Source organism: Ischnura elegans, chromosome 3, assembly GCF_921293095.1.
Source record: "Ischnura elegans chromosome 3, ioIscEleg1.1, whole genome shotgun sequence".
NCBI lineage: Eukaryota > Metazoa > Arthropoda > Insecta > Odonata > Coenagrionidae > Ischnura > Ischnura elegans.
In genome coordinates, this window is record NC_060248.1 from 122613218 (window position 1) to 122632378 (window position 19161).

A 19161-nucleotide genomic window follows, 5' to 3' on the forward strand; every position below is an offset into this window, starting at 1 on the left:
GCCCCCCCCCCCCCCCAGAAAGAAATCCTGGATCCTCCCCTGCCTATCTAAATGTTGAAATCATTTGAATATGTATTTGGAATTCCATTGCATCAGCCTTTGTTCAATCAATTTCTCCTCTATCTATGCATCTCCTAAGGACACGATCACATCAGTGCCAAAATCTTCAACGGGGCACGGCAAATTTTTTCAACCAAAAGCATCTGTATTTTCATATTTACATGTATAACATTACTCCAACCCTTGGGGTTACCCAGCAAGGGGCAGAAGGGGGCAGCTGTCCCCCCCCCAGAAGCAAGAATTGCAAATGTCTTTAAGGAAAATAATATTTTTTCAAGCAAATAATTTTATAAACTAATAAAGAGCTGTTACAGTTTCCTTAAAGTGTTGATTTCATTCACCTTTTCCATGCTTAAGTCTTACCTACAACTTGAACAACCATGGCTTGCCCCCCCCCCCCCCCTAGTTTTGATCCTGGGTACACCCTTGCTCCAATCGAGATGAACTGTGCTTTACTGTAGACATACCATACCAACCACTCTATTTTATACTGTTCAGTTGCCCAAATATGTTTAAACACAATCCTTCCTTGATATTATAAATGAACTAATTCTGTGACATGCCAATTTTTAATGTAATACAGGAGTCAACATTTCATTAAAACTTGAAAATAGAAAGAGCTCGACCAAATGGCACACACACTGTTCGAAAGAGGGAAGCTTGCTGAAGGCCATACACACGATCAGAAGACTCGGAAGTTGTTATTAGTCACGCACGGAGGCGGAGAGAGGGCTCCCGGCCCGACTGGCAGAGCACGTCAATTGATGTGATCCATATCTCGGCTTAAATGGGACCACAACAATTGACGCGCTCCGCACTGAATGTGTTAATGCCATTGAATAAAATAGTAACTAAAAGTTTTGATTCAGGAACTTCAGACATAAATATGTTCTGTAATAATTTACACTAGTGAATGAGGTAAATATGGCAGGAACTGGATTCGATTACCTTGCATGGAATTAAAATTTTCACTTCTGATTACTAAAATTTAAGGATTATTCAAATGTAACGCTTATTTGAACCAGCTTTAGAGTTGATGACAAGAAAAAAATTACCAAAGATTCCTTATTCACTCCTGGCTTTTTGAGATCATGAAAACTAATTCAACTAGGTATATCTTCTTCAAACTTGGCACCGCCTTCCGTTTCATCTTAAAAGTAAAGGCACTCACTGCAGTAACTGCTCTTAGATTTTAAATTACCGCAAGCTAGGAATTTATGCTAATGACAGATGCAAAATAAAATGGACATTTGTAACATCATAATTATCCTCTTATTTACAAATGTTGCATTTTTTTGAACAATGAAAAATTGTTGAATAATCATTATTCATGGGTGCATACAATTAATATACCTCACAAGCATATTTATAAAGTCTTAGAAATTGTTACAGGTCTGAAATACTATAATACAAAACAGTTCACATTTCTTTCGGCATTAAAATTCATTTGATGAAATCAAGCCACATCACTGTTATTCAGTGTTGACTGTACAAGACCAATGTATAGATACAATGATGCCAAGCAATTTGACAAAGTGAAGATTAAAGGAAAACATGAGACATATAAAAGTAACAAAAATATGAGAACACTACAAACACAACATGGTGGAATACAGCAAGGCCATGCTGAAAAATGTATGCCCAAATGTATTCCCTGACTAGCTGAGTTAAAAGTACATGCTGACCTCAAAAGCTGTGGTCAATGTAACCAAAGAATAATGGCACATACAAGATAATGACTAAGTCCCAGCATGTAGGAATAGAGAAAAGAGTGGCTTGTTTAATTTTTTCTGTTGATGGACAGGAAAGGATAAGTAACACAACCAAAGTATGTTACACTTCTCAAGAAGAGCGAAAAAAACTGAGGCATCTCATTGGAATGATCAAGAAAATGGTAAATAAATAAAAAATTTAATACTTTCCTCTCGAAATACTTCTTTCCCATCTTTTAAGCAATGTGAAATTCCGATCAAATGTGAAAGACTATATCAGTATACTGCAGGAATTTTTCATAATCAAGTAAAATAGGGATGATTATTCAGCAATGGCCAGTCTTAAAACAAGTTAACAAATGAAATTTATTTTCTAACCTATTTCAGAGAGATTATGTGGGAAAGGCAATAGCAACAATGTCACAATCTTTGATCAACAGAATTTTAAAGAAACCTTGGTATTGACTGCAGAAATTTCGAAAAGGCATTATGCTGTCTTTGATAGGATCTTCATCTGTAGAAAGCACCTTGAAGTTGACTTTAGTAGGAGTGAAAATATTACACACAAGATAAGCATGCATGATGAATCAGAGTTGGGTATTTCTAGCGCCACCAATACCAGAAAAATTGAGAGAGCACTCTTAAAATTAATGAAACTGTGGCAATAATTTTAAAAAAATCTAACCATTTCACAGAGTGAATGGGAGGTGGCTTTCCTTCGTGCCATGGAAATTACGACAACACAACACCAAACCATCTTATCTGAACATCTCCCCTCGAGCACTTTCGTTCCATCAACCGTAAAATTTTCAAAGAAAGAGCACCAAATGCAAGAGAACATCATAGAAGATTGACTGAAATGCATTCCTTTGAAAGATCAGCTTCAGGAAGGACAGGAGTCGAAGAATTAATCTTGGAAATACATTCATCTCCTCCCCAGGTGGATATATACTTCTAATAATGTGTACACCCATAAAATAAAAGAGAGAGAATTAGATACTCATACCCTTCCGCAGAAGAATAAGATTTCACAGTAGGTAATCCAAAGTTACAAGCAAATGACTGCCTATCGATAAGAACAGTCATGAGGAAAAAACATAAGCTATTGATAACAATAAGGACATTCAAAATTGTTTAAAGTGTACAATGACAAATGGTCAAAATTTCACCCAAAGAGAAATTCATTTCCACCATTACAAAAATAATCAACATGAGCACAACCTATTACACAGGGCCAAAATCACTGTACTTTACACAATGAATTATAGTGTATGTAAAACTAGTTAGATCACATTGGTGTATTTCCCTCTCATAATATCAATAAGAGGGAAAGACATTAAAGCATTAGAACTATGAAGCAAGATTAAGATACACTCAGAAAAAACAAATTTACAATGGATTTTCTTGAAAGTGGATTATTCACAGTAAACACTGCCACATGATATCAGAACAATTATAAATGAAGGCATACATGGTTTATTCTTAATTATATATGTATAAGGCATTCCCAAGGACACTCACTTAAAAGCAATTTCCCCCAATTACATTAAAAACAAACAAGGTGGTTTGCTGCGCACAACTTAAAGCATACATTGAACCAAAAAGTGGATGACCGCTATGGACATATTGATTAGCTGAAATTTTAAAATCAACCACAATATTAAAAAAAAAAAAATCTACCATAGGGTCAGGCCAAACAGCCATTCTCTGCAGCTGTAACAGTAAATTCACGCGATCACCTCCATTCATTTCACAACTAACACAATAAATAAACTTAGAAAACACTTCTCTCTTCACAGCTTTTATCAATTTTCCAATCCGATGATTCAACAACATTATCAAAATTGCATGTACAACTCACTCAAGTGGAAACGCAAGGGCACTCCATCCCACAGATATATTGGTTGCATCATTCAAGTTTCTTCCTCTCTCTCTCCCACCGATGCCCAGCCACACAGCAATGCAGAAAAATAAGAATGGCCATTTGCTACACTTCCAACAGGATTTCACGAGAGCATACCACGAAAGCACATTCTCACAGCTCAAAAATGATTAAACCCTTCCTCCTGCTTGTATGCACTCTCCTCCACTCTTACCTGTCGAGTTATCAGAGAAGACATTATTTGAGATTACTTAACGCTTTTGTTGCATCGACCATCCACACAACTTTACGCAATTCAGTCAATGTCAATCACAGTCTAGCCCTCGGCAAAAGGTCACTCGAGAATGGATTTTTGGGCACAGGTCACAACTGTGGGCACATTGAGGAAAAAGGGGGGACAAGGAATAGGGGAAAATGGAGGGGAAGGGTCAATCAACATGCCGAGGGCACATCACGGGATACGGATGGGAACTTCTTTTTTTTTTTTAGGTTCGCACATCAACACCAGGAAAATATGGGACTCTTGTTTTGGAAACGCTGCGTGAATGTGTCACTAAAAGAGCGGAATCGTGATGTGGTCCCAACATGGCCCTTAGACCTGCAATCAAAGAATGAGAGGGTTAGTTTGCTCAAAAATTTACCAAGAGTGAACGAACACCAAAGTAAATGAAAGTTCCTCCGTAGATTCCACTCGGAAAGTTATTTTAACCCTCGACCAGTGACATGCAATTCTTGTTACACTACCAGTGACGTGCAGTCTGGGAGACCGCAATAAATCAAAAATTCATAAAACATTGCTATGCCACTTTTATTGTTTGTTTAATTTTTCTTTGAATGCTTAACTATTTCAAAACTTGGATTAAAAATTTTACACTCCCAATACGAACCAATTCGTGATAAAAAATTGTGATTTGAAGCAGGATCAAAAACTGATGCCAAAAACACTTGAGTTATAATTATTATATTTATGTATCAATATTTCGCCAGATTCAAAAAAGGCCTTAAATGTTAAAGTTGGAAGGCTAAGTAGTAAGTAGCCATGAAATTTATCCCGCTTATTCCTTTTCTTGATGCATTCTTAGTAAGTGCCGTGCGGTCTCACAGACCACTAATCGAGTTCAATCGCAAATTAACAGAAATTAATAAAAGGAACGTTAAATTTTAAGAGTGGGACGTCCTTGTTATGCAAAAATATGAAGCTAACGAGAATTATAGATATTTTGAAATCTTAATTTTGAAAATTTTCATTATTTTAGAAACGCAGCAGTCTCTCAGACCGCACGTCACCGGTTAAGGGTTAAGAGGATGTGTGCCTCCGGCTCGCTTGGTCTTGCTTGGTGACAGATTACTTGCCTCAAATTTATGTCATGCTGAAATTTCCATACTACATAAAGTAAAGCATTTGACTGTATCCCAAATATTTAAAAAAATCAACAGATAAAATAATCAAAAGGTAAAATTATAAAATATGAGGTACAGGCAAATTCTGTCAATGATCTACAAACTTTGAACATGCTGAAATTTTCAAGATGACAGAGTAAGTTCTAAGAGAGTAATCCAATCCATCATCGAAAAAGACCAGTTGAGATCGTCGTCTCATTACATGACCTTCAAAGTTTTCACAGCATTCTCAAAGAGTCAAAAATGTAAAAACATTTTCCGAGTCAAATTACATTTCCTAGTGGAACCTAATGAGGATCATTCATTCATGATGGAATCGTTCCACCAAATCCCACCTGAAACCCACACAGTTATTAAACACTTTAGCGTTCATTATTTGGCTTCAGCCTCAGAACTGTGAAACCAAGAAAATGACTATGCCAATGAGCGGCATGGTACCAGCAGAAGCATGAAGTACCACCTTAACCTTGAAAGGCACCGGGAATTCACTGAGTAAGATGGTGCTTTGGTAGCCAATATGATACAGATTGTGCCACCTGAACTCAAGGAACCTAAGCTTCAGCCCAAGCCAAAGAAAATAATTTTCCCTCAGTGGCATGTTTACACTCCGGTGGAGAGAGCATTGTCGTGAGAAACGCCAAATTGAACAATGCGGTAATTGAGCAAGAGAAAGCTACATCAACTCTGGACCGACGGTGTGCTCAGAAAAGCAGGAATTTGCACCCCCGTTGAATTTTTTTGGGGGAAGGGTGCAGACAGTTAGGGCTATTTATATTTTCCTCCAAACCATTTTGGTTCCACACCTTCATACAAAATTTCCCCTCTTCTGGAAGTGGTTGGGACTTTGTATCCATCAGTGAATGAGTCATTCAGTGGTGCAAGTAGCTTTTTATGCAATGGACAGGCTTCATTTGTTGCAGAGGTCATAACTTATCTTAAAAAATCCTTCAAACAGGCTAACTATTCCATCACATGTACTCATTCTCATATTATGACAATGCAACTCCTGCAAAGCTCATCCACCACACCAAACCCCCTTGTAATGAAGTTGCAAGTTTCCTGGTAGCGTTGAATTCATTAAATATATATATTTTACAGATTCAAGGCACATATTTTTGCAATAAATACTATAATATGGATTTCAACTGACAAAATTACAATAATAAGTATAAATTATTTCAAAAATGAAAACAGACGTACAACGAATTGTATTTTTTGCAACATATTGTCAGGAATTTTGGTTTGATGAGGAAATAACAAGTTTATCACAGTTCACGGTGGCACATTGGTAGGGCACTAGGATTGTGAACCGAAGATTATTTGAAGCAGAATAACCTACACTTCATTAAATTTTCAATTCATTAAAACAGAAGGGAAAAAATCTTGCTCACCTTTCAACAATTACAGCAGGCATTTGCACCAATTGAACAGGGCTGCGTCCATCTTTCAGGGCCTGGGTCAAGTTCAATATTTGACCTCTCATGACACTCATCTGCCTCTCAAACAGATGCCGGTCAAAACCTTTATCTTGCTGCACACAAAGGAAAGGAAAAATTTCAGATTGAACATATCAAAAGATTACACACACTCTACAGTAATGATTAAAAATTTAAATCATATTAAAAAATAACAGCACTATGCATTGATAATTATGGCCAAATTCTTCCTCAAGGCATTAATTACAAACATAATCAAATAAATTCTTCCAGTTACTTGGCTATAAATGGCCATTTTTTCAGTATTTAATAGTAAAAATAACTTGTCCTTATCATATAATACGAGACCTGATGAATACAATTACAGAATGGGACCTAGGTCATGTGACATACCTTTTATTTTCACTGAGAAGTTGTTAACCGATTATATAGTAAAAATGAAGAAATGATTGGCAATGATAACAAAAAACTTAGAACTAAATGCGAATAGAAAGATAAAGGCTTAAAGCATCCCTTTGCATTAAAACTAGAGAGGCTAGATTACTGGATAGATTCTGGTCCAAGATAGGGGAGTACAAGTTTGATTTTTTTAATGGAGAAATCACGAAAATGATAGGAAATGTGTTGACACAATAAGTCATAGATGCAGCAACAGCTAATAAATTATACGTTGACATCCATGCATCTAAATTTATCTTCACTTATTCAAATGACCAGGATAGAAGAGGGAAAAAATACAGCTGCACGCCATAACGTTATTGCTGGCCTTTATAAAGGCAATGAATAATTGAGAGAAGACCTTTTATTGACAAAACTGCAATTACAATACACCTAAGACACTAAGAATATTTTACTTCTTTAAGTTGGAGGAATATCTCTCAAATCATAAGCTACTTCCTTCATCGCAAGCCCAAAATACCTTGATCATTGCAACTACCTCTGCACCACTCAATCCCAAATATCCCTCATTTACAGCACGCTTTCTGCAGTCATAACACTATTTATACATGACGTAAAAATAGCAAATTATCTAATAGTAACATGGCCAAAATTGTCATAATTAAGTATTCAACTGTACTTGAGACGACTTTTCTTAAAAATAACAAATATGAAGGATCTCACTTTTTCCCGGCGATTGTTGGCCGTAAATTCTTCTCGGGATTCCATCCGGTTAAGCTCCTCGATCTCAATTTGTATTTCAACAAAAATGAATGATTGTAAATTTTCATAGTTATCTTTGAACACCAATGTGTCCATATGAAGTTGGTTTTCATAAGGACCGACACATCTAATTTATTTCATAACTAACATACCTAAATGCTTCATGTTGAAGTAGATTTTTACCAAACACATTTCTCTGTTGACAACAGCAGAGAAACTAAGGTTTAGAGAGAAGAGGTAAAGTCTTTTGAAAACCTAGAAGATGGGACAATTTAATCGGCCACATCATTAGACACGATGGAATAATGAAAATCATCCTTGAAGGACGATAGGAAGGGAAGAAGCAGAGATATGCCTCAGTTGAGATGAATAGAGCAGGTGATGAATGGTGTAAAGCGGAAGAATTATGTCGGCGTTAAAAGATTAGCCGACCTGAGTGAAGAGCTGCATCAAATGAATCTCAGGATTAACGACTATCGATGATGACATTTCTTTCAGGTTTGGCATAACCTTGCACCAAGGATTAAACATCTTCGTTACCTTGAATAGATGGTACAGGTCATCACAGAGATCTTGGACGAAGTCCATATCTGAAATTAAAGGGAGCACAAGATCCCGAGTCTCGGTTGAAAATGGCTCCTTGGCCTGAGGGAGCCAGGCCCAGTGGTATGGGTATGCACGCCACGAGTCGGGATGTTTGAAGGGAAACGCAAGGCCATTGTCAATGGCGGCCACCCTGATCTCAGGATATGCCACCACATTCCAGTCCTGTCAAAAGAAAAAAAAATCAAAAATGTGATTTCAGTGAAAATAAGGCAATTCGTATTAATTTTTAAACACATCTGGGCCATAGTTTCTCAAACTCCACAGGGTCATTTCCTCCTGGTCTCTAGAAACCTGTACCAAATGCCCCCAGTAGCCCGTAAATCTTAATTCAGTGAGGCAGGTACTCCCAGACCCCAGTTCTGCTGTGACTTTTCATACACCCCAGGAGCCCAAATATGAAGCAGCAAACTGATTCCTATCCTAAAACAACAAACTTAATACACCCACTTACTCCCTAGTTCACAAAACAGGATGGAGATGAGAAACTTTCTTCTTTCTACAAATTTATCAATGGTTTTTCCTAAACTTTGGCTTCAGTATAATATCTTATTGGAAATAAGGTCATTCCTACTCCATATACACCACCTTCAACAGTGGCTAAAGATGGAATAACCAACCAACATGTAACTAAAAAACCTCTACAATATTTAGACATCTTCAGGGACTGCACTGGTATCATTAAAAAAAATTTACTCATACAATCAGTGCTGGCTGAATTGTTCTCTTCTTCTGGTGCTATGAGAGAAATTATTGGAACAATCTGGCTTTAAATGCATTTGAATGTGATTAACACTAAAAATAATAATAATTTATAAGATTCAGGAAGCACAAATTAGAATGATTTTATTTTCCAGTCAATTTGAAATCTTTTGAGTGAACATTCAAATAATTAAAAAAATATATATGATGTAAATATCTTCTCAGGTGCCATAAGCTTGTAGCCGGGAATGAGCACTTTCCTTACAAAAAAAATTTCCACCACCTTAACAAGAAAGTTACAAAAGCACAGAAATATAATCATGGATTTGCAAAAGATTTTCCTCACCACTTCTCATGAATAATTGGTCTGCTTTGAACAAAATAATGCCTAATTCCTTCAGTTGTAAACGATTTAGCCAACTGCCATGATTACAGTTTATAATGACTCATGGATGGATTCAATGAATTTATAGTTTACGCAAAGTACAGTACGGATGAATAAGGAGTAAGCAAGTACAGTGCAACCTCGATATAACGACACCCCACGGTGCACTAATAAACACTCGCTATAGCGAATTGTCGCTTTACCGGAGGTGGAGCAAATAATAGCCAATATACCTGTTACGAACAGATATACAGGAACAGGAGTGGTGCGGCGACAGATAAACATCTATCCGATAAACGTAAGCATAAATCCAGATGAAAGGCGATGTTTTTTTGCATCACTAAATTTCCTTACTCAAATAACGACTAACTATTCAAACAATTTATAAGCGCCGCACTGAATAAAAATCATGCAAAGCATTGTTTCGTCAATAATTATATTTATTGAACGACAGTTTACCACATAAATTTGAGACTGAGCACTCCATTAACTCCATTTCTAACAGATCGCTAGAAATTACAGAGGTTAAGGAGTCTTGATGAAAGTCTTCCGGCGGTGAAACCCTCGCTATGGCGAGAGCCAACACCGAAAGGGTCTCGTAAAAACGAATTTTTTAACACGCTTATTATAGGGTCAATTGACCGTGCATCGGCTATCTCTCGTTATAGCGGGGGTGTCGCTATAGCCCGCACTCGCTTTAATGAGGTTCCACTGTATTATGCTGACTCAAATTCATTGTCATCCATTTCATTCTCAGAATAATTCTTGAAATAATAAGGAGTCCATCCTGAAAACCAACTAACCCAGATCAACTGCCGAGATCTCATGTGATCAACTGAATTGCCTTTCTCCCTCTTTTTTTACACAATTTATGCAAAATAATTCATGAAGAATTTTACTAAAATTATGTTCAAATAATAATAATAAGTAATTAATTTAAAAAAAATCACCTACCTTGGCTTCTGCATCTTCCATTTCCTCAACACCAGTATCTCTGTCACCAGATGAAGAAGCAGAGCTGACAATGCTCGGAGGGTCATATCGGATCAACCAATTATCATTCCCTCTATCTGTATTACGAATTATGTAATCGAGAACAACAAGTCTTTCAAATTGCAAACGAAACTGATGCTGGACTTCTTTAGGTGGCGGCTCTGTTTCAAAGACTCGGATCCAATGGTTAGCATCCTTATGATTGTCCACAAACAGCTGGAAGGATCCAACCTGCAGAGAATAATCAAGAGATGAAAATTGCAGTGCAGCGCATAGTCAGGGTTGCCACTCTAACTACATTATAAAATTCACTGTTTTTTCCAGGTTTTCATGGTCTAAATATCATCAAATTCACGATCTGTTGATAAGCCATTGTAGGAAGAAATATTGATCACGTAACAATCATCGGCCGCACGTTAACTAAAAATGTAACAAACGCAACAGATGCCTTGAATGCAAACGCAGCAATGAAAGTGCTCTCTCTTATGACGTCATCTGCAGCTAGCAAAATTCAGGTCTGGCTAAAATGTGTGAGTGGGAAAATGGTGAGAGCAGGGTGGCACAGAAGTGAAGAAGTGCCTGATTTTTTGCCAGGGCTAATGTCTTCCAATTACAGGCTTAAGGTCAAAGTGCTGACTTGGCATACGGACCAATTAATAATTGCGCTTTCGAATACACGTGTACAGAAAAATGCATGGACAGTATCTGCACGTGACTCAGCCTTGAAACATGATCGAAATATTGATTTTTCTTTTAATCTGTCTATCGTAGTTCTACTATCAAGTTTGAGAGATTTCTAAGGTTTTATGATGAAAATCACGGCTATTTCCAGGTTTTTTAACGGTAGAAGAAATTCACGGCTTATTCACGGTTTTAAGGTTTTCACGGTTGAGTGGGAACCCTGATAGTGTTCCATGACTCAGCCTATTTTTAAAAACAGTATTTAGAATGATAAGCAGCAGTGGCGGATCTATGGGGAGGGGCTCTTGATTATCCATTTTACGCTAGATAGAATGGTAATTTTGTTCGGACCCGCAATACTGCCGGGAGGTTCCACCCCTACTTAGTCCCCCCTTGTCCCTATCCTGGATCTGCCACTGATAAGCAGGTGTAAAAACCTGACCATTCATAACATAAAAGGTGGTGATAATGACTATCGCGGTTGCTAATCTCCCGACATATTCCGGCTCGGGAGTGTTGCCTCAACAGGCGCTTTTACCCCTCAAACACAACTCTGGGCACAGTCACGCTGCCACTAGGGGAAATATGGAACTAACTGCTCTGTCGGCGGCGGTTCGAAAGAAAATACCGCCTCCGACAGAGCAGTTAGTTCCATATTTCCCCTAGTGGCACCGTGACTGTGCCCAGAGTTGTGTTTGAGGGGAGGCGTTTGAGGGGTAAAAGCATCCGTCGAGGCAACACTCCCGAGCCTGAGATTAGAAACCAGTATATAAGGGCCATGGGCGTGACTATAGAGCTTTGTTTCTGCAAAATTCAATCGCCATCATGCATTGTTAAGTCGACTCACACTTCAAGAGCATAGGTGGCTGTTTTAAAGGCACACTTCCTGAGTGCTTCACCTCAACTAGGGGCGATTTGGAGTAGCCGGCCCTCTCTCCCGATTTGGCCCCTTGTGATTTCTTTTTCAATGGAATTTTTTGATATCTCATGTTTATGTGCACAGTCTAAGGACCCTGCAAGCTTTGAATACCAACATCCGGGATGTATTTGCCAGCATACCCCCTGATATGCTGGTCCCAGCCATGACAAATGCCAGAAAATGGTGTACTCATTGTCTGGAGAACGGGTCACCTACTTGGCTTGGTCTTCAAAATAGGGTGGTTTCCTATTATTTTTTATTGTCTAAATCGAAAGATTATTACTTCTGGAGTATGCATTTCACCCTTCTAGATTTTTAAATGATGATATCTATTTTTCGCGATTAAATGAAAAGTGAAAATTTTCAAGCCAGCGAAAACGTGACGGCTAAGTATGAATGATGGGAAAACCCCGTGTGACGTCATTCTGGTTCCCGCTGCCACCGTGTGAGGTGACCTTGGGGCGAGGATATTGTGCGCCGCTGCGATGCTGGCTGCTAGCAGGTAGGGCTTGGCTTAAATAAGGATTATTAATACATTATAAAACTAAGGAAACTTTCAGACTTTAGGCAGTTTTAATAGGTGATTATTAAGAGTTGTTTCCCTGAAGTCTGTGCCTCATGCATGCATTGGTAATCTCAGACGATGTAAAACTCCTATCTACTTGTATAGAAACTAGGTCCCTTTGATGTCACGTGGAGTGGCATCGCATGGGCACCAATCTGGTCTTTTCCAAATGCAGTTAAAATTGACCATTGCCATTCGTCTAATCTGGGAATTTTAAAACCAAATAATTTGTATAATATGAATACACTAATGGTGGGTAACGAAAGGCAATCAATGATTTTCGTTTTCTTTGATGAAGGAAATTGCCCTTCTGTGTGAAACAGAACTTCAGGTATGTGCCTACATTATAAAAAACAAGTAAAAAGTTTCTTTCTGATCGATACATTTCTGTAATAAGTTTTGAAAAAAGGAAATTATGTTGCCCAACCCTGTATTACAAAATAAGCCTGTATTTAGCATCAAATGAAAAGAGTTATGTCAGTGGCGGATCCATAGAGGGGCTAGAGAAGGCTATAGCCCTCCTCTAGGGTATTCAATTTACACTAGATAAAATGGTTATTTTGTTCGGACCCCCATTACTGCTGGGAGGTTACCCCCCCAGTACCCCCTCCAAGCCCCCCTCTTGTCGCTATCCCGGACCGGCACTGAGCAATGTACTTCATCGGAGGCACAGGCAAAACTGAGTATGATGATGTAACAGATGTGTATGATTGGGTGCAGAATATGTGTTTCATCATAACTGCAATTCAGATACTAGAATGAATAATGAAGATTGCAAAAATTAGCAGCCATATCCACTATTGTCATGGTGCATAATTTCTGTTAATTTGCCAGGAACATCAGCATCAGATATGCCATTCAGTAATACCAGTGGAAAGTGAGGGAGTGGGGGGAGAAAACACTGAGCCTATGGATTAAAATACACTTCACCTCACCTACCATTACATAACTTCCTGTGACACAGAAACTTTCCCTTGATCATTACATAAGCAGGGTGCTTGTTGAATTCCAATGGTGAATGGAATTCACATAAACATGTGACTTCCACCAGATGCATTACAAATTCTAAATTGCAGATGGAAGTTCACCTACACTCAAAGTTTTATTTCCGTCCCACTTTCTTATACCAAACCTTGGAAAAATTGTTGACAACTGAAATTAAAACACAATAAGCTACATGTACATTACCTGTAGCTTATGTATATTACACTATTAACGAAGCAATAATACATTTGACCTTAACAAGTTCTCTGCAACATGACTAACTGGTGGATCACACCTGACTTCCACGTGAAGGCAAATTAACTATTTTTCTTCATTTTGTGCCATTTAGCAAAATGAGATGATCGAGGCTTAAAATGCTGTGTGTACAACGTACACCAGAGCCTGTACATGAATAACAAAGTTGAGGAGGCCATTAGTTTACTTCGTTATAAGTGGGTCTGCTCTCATGAATTTTGAACAAACTCCACTTCAAACCAGAAGATACCGGTAAGATTGCCGGCAAAACTGTTGTCATCAAACACGGTACGCAGTGGAAACGTGGAAATCGTAAGAGCATCTACCACTCATCGCAGAGGCCTTTGCAAGTAATTTATTTCCTTTGGTTGATCATCCGTTATCCATCAAATATAGAATAAACAAATAAAAAAAAATTCCAATGGTTACGAATGTAGAAATTTTGTGGCACCAAAATTGATGAAAGTATTATTTGACTATTGTCTTTTCTAAACCACTGCCAGAAAGGCATTCTGGCACCACGACACCACTGGTGAGTTCTGCTCAACACATGACAGGGGTGAGAGTTCATGCCTTCTTATAGTCTGAGAATAGTAATTCAGGTGCTAAGGATGGATTTCTACTTGAGGATTCGTGTGCAATGACTGTGTTAACCACACATCGCCATTTAATCATCAGCATCAAGACTGGCTGCCTCTGGGTCACATCAGTAAGGTTTATTTTTAATAATTTTGCAAATTGACAGAGGGGATGACTGGTGGATAGTGAAACACAGACGAGGTGGAGGGTGAAACATGGAACAGAGAGATTGTAACACCGAGAGGGGAAGAAAGTGGGCTGAATGCAAAAGTCAAGTCAAGTCTTGGATTTCAGAGAAAGTGACAAGAAGCGGAGGCTGGGAAATGAGAAGGGGGATTTTGTATGTTCAGAGTATTTTTTCAGTGACTTTAAACACAGGATTGTCAATGTATGTATGTTAAGGTGGTGGATTTTTTTTTCGATGAGCTCCAAAAGTCACACGCTCACTAAATTTTTTCAATTTTATCCCAATTTTATAAAACCCATTACAAAGTACAATGTGGAATCGTGTACTTTTTTTTTCGACATTGGCCAAATTCATGTCATTGTCTTGACCTCGAAAATTTCTAATTTTCTTTTTAAACTCAACACTTTTCTTCTTTTGTCGAAACCCACAGTGATAAATACATTAGTGTTATTATCTCCTTTCATGAAAATGAAAGAATAAACTTTGTAAGGTTCACTAATATATTTAAAAATCACGACCCGGGTTTCATGACATGGTTACATCTTCATGTGCATCGATCATGCATGCGTCTCCTTAAATATCAAGTGCAGTATGACAGTAAGGAAATCTATAGGTCTGGAAAGAGTGGGGAGAGTTGAGAGATGAGACAAAGTTGGGGGGTGGAAGGAATGTCCTAAGGTTGGGTGGATTGCCCTGTTTTTATGGGTGTTCGACCAGCAGAGGGACGGGAGGAAGGGGGGGGGGGGGGCGGAATGAAGTGTTAAATCGTCCTAGATTACCAATGTATGAATGAGACACAGAGCTCTGAGAAACATTTCTTAATAATCACCTATTAAAATTGCCCATGGTTGGAAAGTTTGCGTCATTTGATAGGGTATTAATCATCCTTACTTAAGCCAAGCGCTACCTGCTCGCAGGGTACTCTGCTACCTGCTAGCAGCCGGAACCAGAATGACATCACATGGGCTTTTCCCAGGATTCAGGCTTAGCTGTCGCATTCCCGCACGCTTGAAAATTTTCACTTTTCAATTAATCGTGAAAAATAGATATCATCATATAAAAATCTAAAAGCGTGAAATACGTACTCCTTGAGTAATAATCTTTTGATATAGGCAATAAAAAAAATTAGGAAACCACTCTATTGCAATTCTGGGGCCGTCCGCTGGTCAAAGACCCATCAAAACAGGGAAATCCACCCAACCTAAGGCCGCTCCCTCCCCCTCATCCCTTAACTCACAACTCACCCCACTCTTTCCTGACACATAGATGTCCTTACCCTCAGACTGGACTTGAATTATAAGTAGAAGCATGCATGATTGATGCACCTGAAGATGTAACCGTGTCATGAAATCCAAGTCTCGCTTTTCAAATACATTAGTACAACCTTACAAATTTTATTCTTTCATTTTCCATGAAATAAAGATGTAGCATGAGGACTTAAATATTTGGAAGTTTTAAGAATGTCTCCCCAGGGTAAGGAGAACTGAACCTACCAGTGATAAATATTGATACATCACCTTTGGGCGCAATCCAATCCTATTGAAGCGTCGACCCCAAGTTGGAAAGTCATCCATCACTGCTTGCTTCACCTTCGACTTCTGCCGCTCCAGCCATGGGTAATTGAAGGTCTTGCTCACTAATTTTACAACCTACACATGAAAAATAAGAAGAATTCGAAATTACCTTCTACATTTTGGGGGCAAATTATGTACCTATTCCACAGCCTTAAAATGGCATGCATAGAAAATGACAATAAAGGAGTTAGGTTCTGAGAGGAAAATATTTTAAAATTCAATTTTTGGAAACAAATAACCTACTTAAAAGGGTTCACCTAAGACCAATGGATAGCCATTAAAATCACTCCCTAATACTTCAAAATTTTCAATTTTTCTATTGGCTATAATATCTCTCTCACTGCCTAACGTTAGGTTCCACATACCAGAACTACATACAAATCAGCATATAATTATCAGGCTATAACTTAAATTGATTGGAGATTGAAAAGCAATCAAAAGTCAGGATGAAAAAAAATTTCTCTTGATAAGTGCCTTAATGAAAAATACCGACACTAAAAGGCGCACTTACTTACACAAAGGATTTACCTGTGCACTCTGATGTATAAATGCATTCACCATCAAAATTGCGCCATGCAAATAACCAACACTATATAAACAAACAACTGTATGACCAAGAAAAAGACTGATCTACTTTTAAGCATCCATCTGAGCATTAGACCGGTCACATACTTGCACGGGTAAATGAATAGTGTCAACGTAACTTAAGAAAGGTTGAAATTAATGTCTTCAAAACTTAATTTAGATGAAAAATGTAACTCAAACAAAATATTAAGTTTTAAATAGCAGCCTTGCAGACACCAACCAGGTAAATCTCTTTGGAGTCAATTCAGAAAATTTGAGCTGTGACATCTCGAGGTAATTAAGACTCAATAAAGACTCTCTATTGACTACATGGAGAATCCTGCAGCAGGTGATAAGCTATAATCAAAGGCTAAATCCACATTAAAGTGAGGTATTACTCAAACTTAGAGGCTTGAGAAATGATCTTCAGATTCATGAAGCTTCAATTTTTTCCATACAGTCAACAACACATAATTCGTACCTCTCTCATAAGTAACTGAGGTTCACCTTCCTTATCCCATGAGAAATCAAAGCATAACAAGGACTAAGGGGAAAACTGTAAGGAGACGAAATGCCTGTTGAATATAATAAGCAAGTTTTTACCTATTCATAAGATTAGCAACAAATACGGTTATTCTACGGTTAATTGAATATAAAGAAGATACGTCAAACAAAAGGGTTTATTAAAATAACTACAGTTAAAATTGGGGTGGAATTTTGGAATGACGGATAGAATAACTTGTACGGAGAAACAAGTGCGAGCGTTCTACTTTCGTAGATAAGAAGGACATTATGGAAACCTAACAACCACTTTCGGAGGGTTTAAATTTTAAGGGCAAAATATTTCCAATCACGAATGTGTTGACAGAACTAATCTTGAAAACCACATACTACAATCGGTAAGGGTCACATAGCTACATATTTTTATTAACTATCTACAGCAGAAAAAAACGATTTCTACTCGATAATAAACTATTTAAAAAATTAATAACCTTGGTTTTTGGTACAATGCTGAGGCCCAACTTCTGATCCACCAAACTCGCCCCGGCTTCGGAAAGGTAACCTTGATTGGGTATGAGACACGCTCGTCCGAAACAACAAGGACAACATAGCTTATGTAACCACTTCGTCCATTTGGGATTTAGGCGTCCGTAAGGTTCTTCGTTCTTTGGCTTGAATACAGCGATGATTTTCTGTTATTGGAAATGAAAATATACAATTAATGATTCAATCTCTACCAGCATCACAATTCATGGAAAAAATTCATACCGAAAAAGGAAAGAATTATCCAGGAATACTCACGCCTTGTTGGCTCTTTACGAAGTAGCTTCCACTAGATCCCTGAGATATTCTTTCGGGATATATTTCGTTTTCAATCGCTACTTCCGCTTGCCTTACTAACTCGGAAAACTGTGGATCATCTACAATTGACCATATAATTATGTAAACAAGGCAAAAGGAGATAAATCAAATTTGGAACACCCAAACACACATTGATCACCAACTGCCAAAACAAATTGTTACTTACCAGGAAAATTATTAAACGTCACATCCGATTCCATTCTGCCCAGCAAAGGCTGGTTTTCTCTGTTACTTCTTGAGGAATCAATGATGGCTCCGTTGTTGGACACAGGTGCAAAAGAAACGTCGGGAATAATTGCTGCCTCGTCTGAAACTCCAGATGACGACAACGATGCAACCGAATTGGAGCGAGTTTTGTCTTCTCCTTTCAATGGTGGTTTGAAGTTAGTTTGCTCAGCAGTCATGGAGAAGTGACAACAATTTACCGGAGTGAAAGTAGCAGTCTAAAACTCATTCAAGCGAGATGGGTACTTTTCTAGGCGACTAATATTCTGTTTTCCATTCAGTTGTCACCTCTTCAGTCGCAGTCACAGATCTCACTTATCACATGTTGTGACGTCACATTTACACAACAAAAAGAAAATCGTAACCCGCAGCCTCGAAAGGCGAAAGAAGGGGGAGGAGAGGTATGAGAACGTTGCGCGATCTGCGGGTTTTTAGTGAATAATATTTATGAGCGTTATAAGCACCTGTATTCATACTCCTTGGTACAACAGTGGCGCAGCGAAGGGGGGGTTTTTGGGGGCATAAAACCCCCCCAGAGCTCAGAGAATTTTTAAAGTTTAATCCATTTTACTTAATTGGATTAATATTACTTACAGAATAATGTAAGGATTATAAAAACATCCCTTAGAAGACCGTAAAACTTACCATTTTGAACCATTTATCTTAATTTTTTTCTGGGGGAGGGCCCCCGCACCTCCCGCTTTCCCTGGTGGGTATTCCGTGCCCCGTAACTCCCCAATATTAGTTGTGCGTAAAACCCCCCTCAATTCCTAGCTGCGCCCCTGTGGTACAATATCATCGAGGTTTCAATGTACAATATACATCGAGGTACAATATCATCGAGGATTTTCCTCTGTGGATTTTGATTTTTCGCACCAATATCATCGAGGTTAAATCAGTGGCGAATGAAGAGGGGGCCGGGGGATTGCAG

At 38.3% G+C, this 19161-nt stretch overlaps 1 protein-coding gene across 1 annotated transcript; it reads right to left on the reverse strand.

Annotated features, from left to right (window-relative positions):
- Window positions 1-1313: 1313 nt before the first annotated feature.
- Window positions 1314-18570, reverse strand: LOC124156480 (phosphatidylinositol 4-kinase type 2-alpha). The gene is made up of 8 exons (XM_046531051.1): window positions 18172-18570; window positions 17946-18064; window positions 17636-17836; window positions 16023-16154; window positions 10297-10566; window positions 8193-8420; window positions 6447-6586; window positions 1314-4252 (listed from the first exon to the last, which is right to left on the reverse strand). Exons 1-8 carry the CDS (start codon window positions 18407-18409, stop codon window positions 4153-4155), a joined length of 1428 nt encoding a protein of 475 aa, XP_046387007.1. The 5' UTR covers window positions 18410-18570; the 3' UTR covers window positions 1314-4152.
- Window positions 18571-19161: the final 591 nt, after the last annotated feature.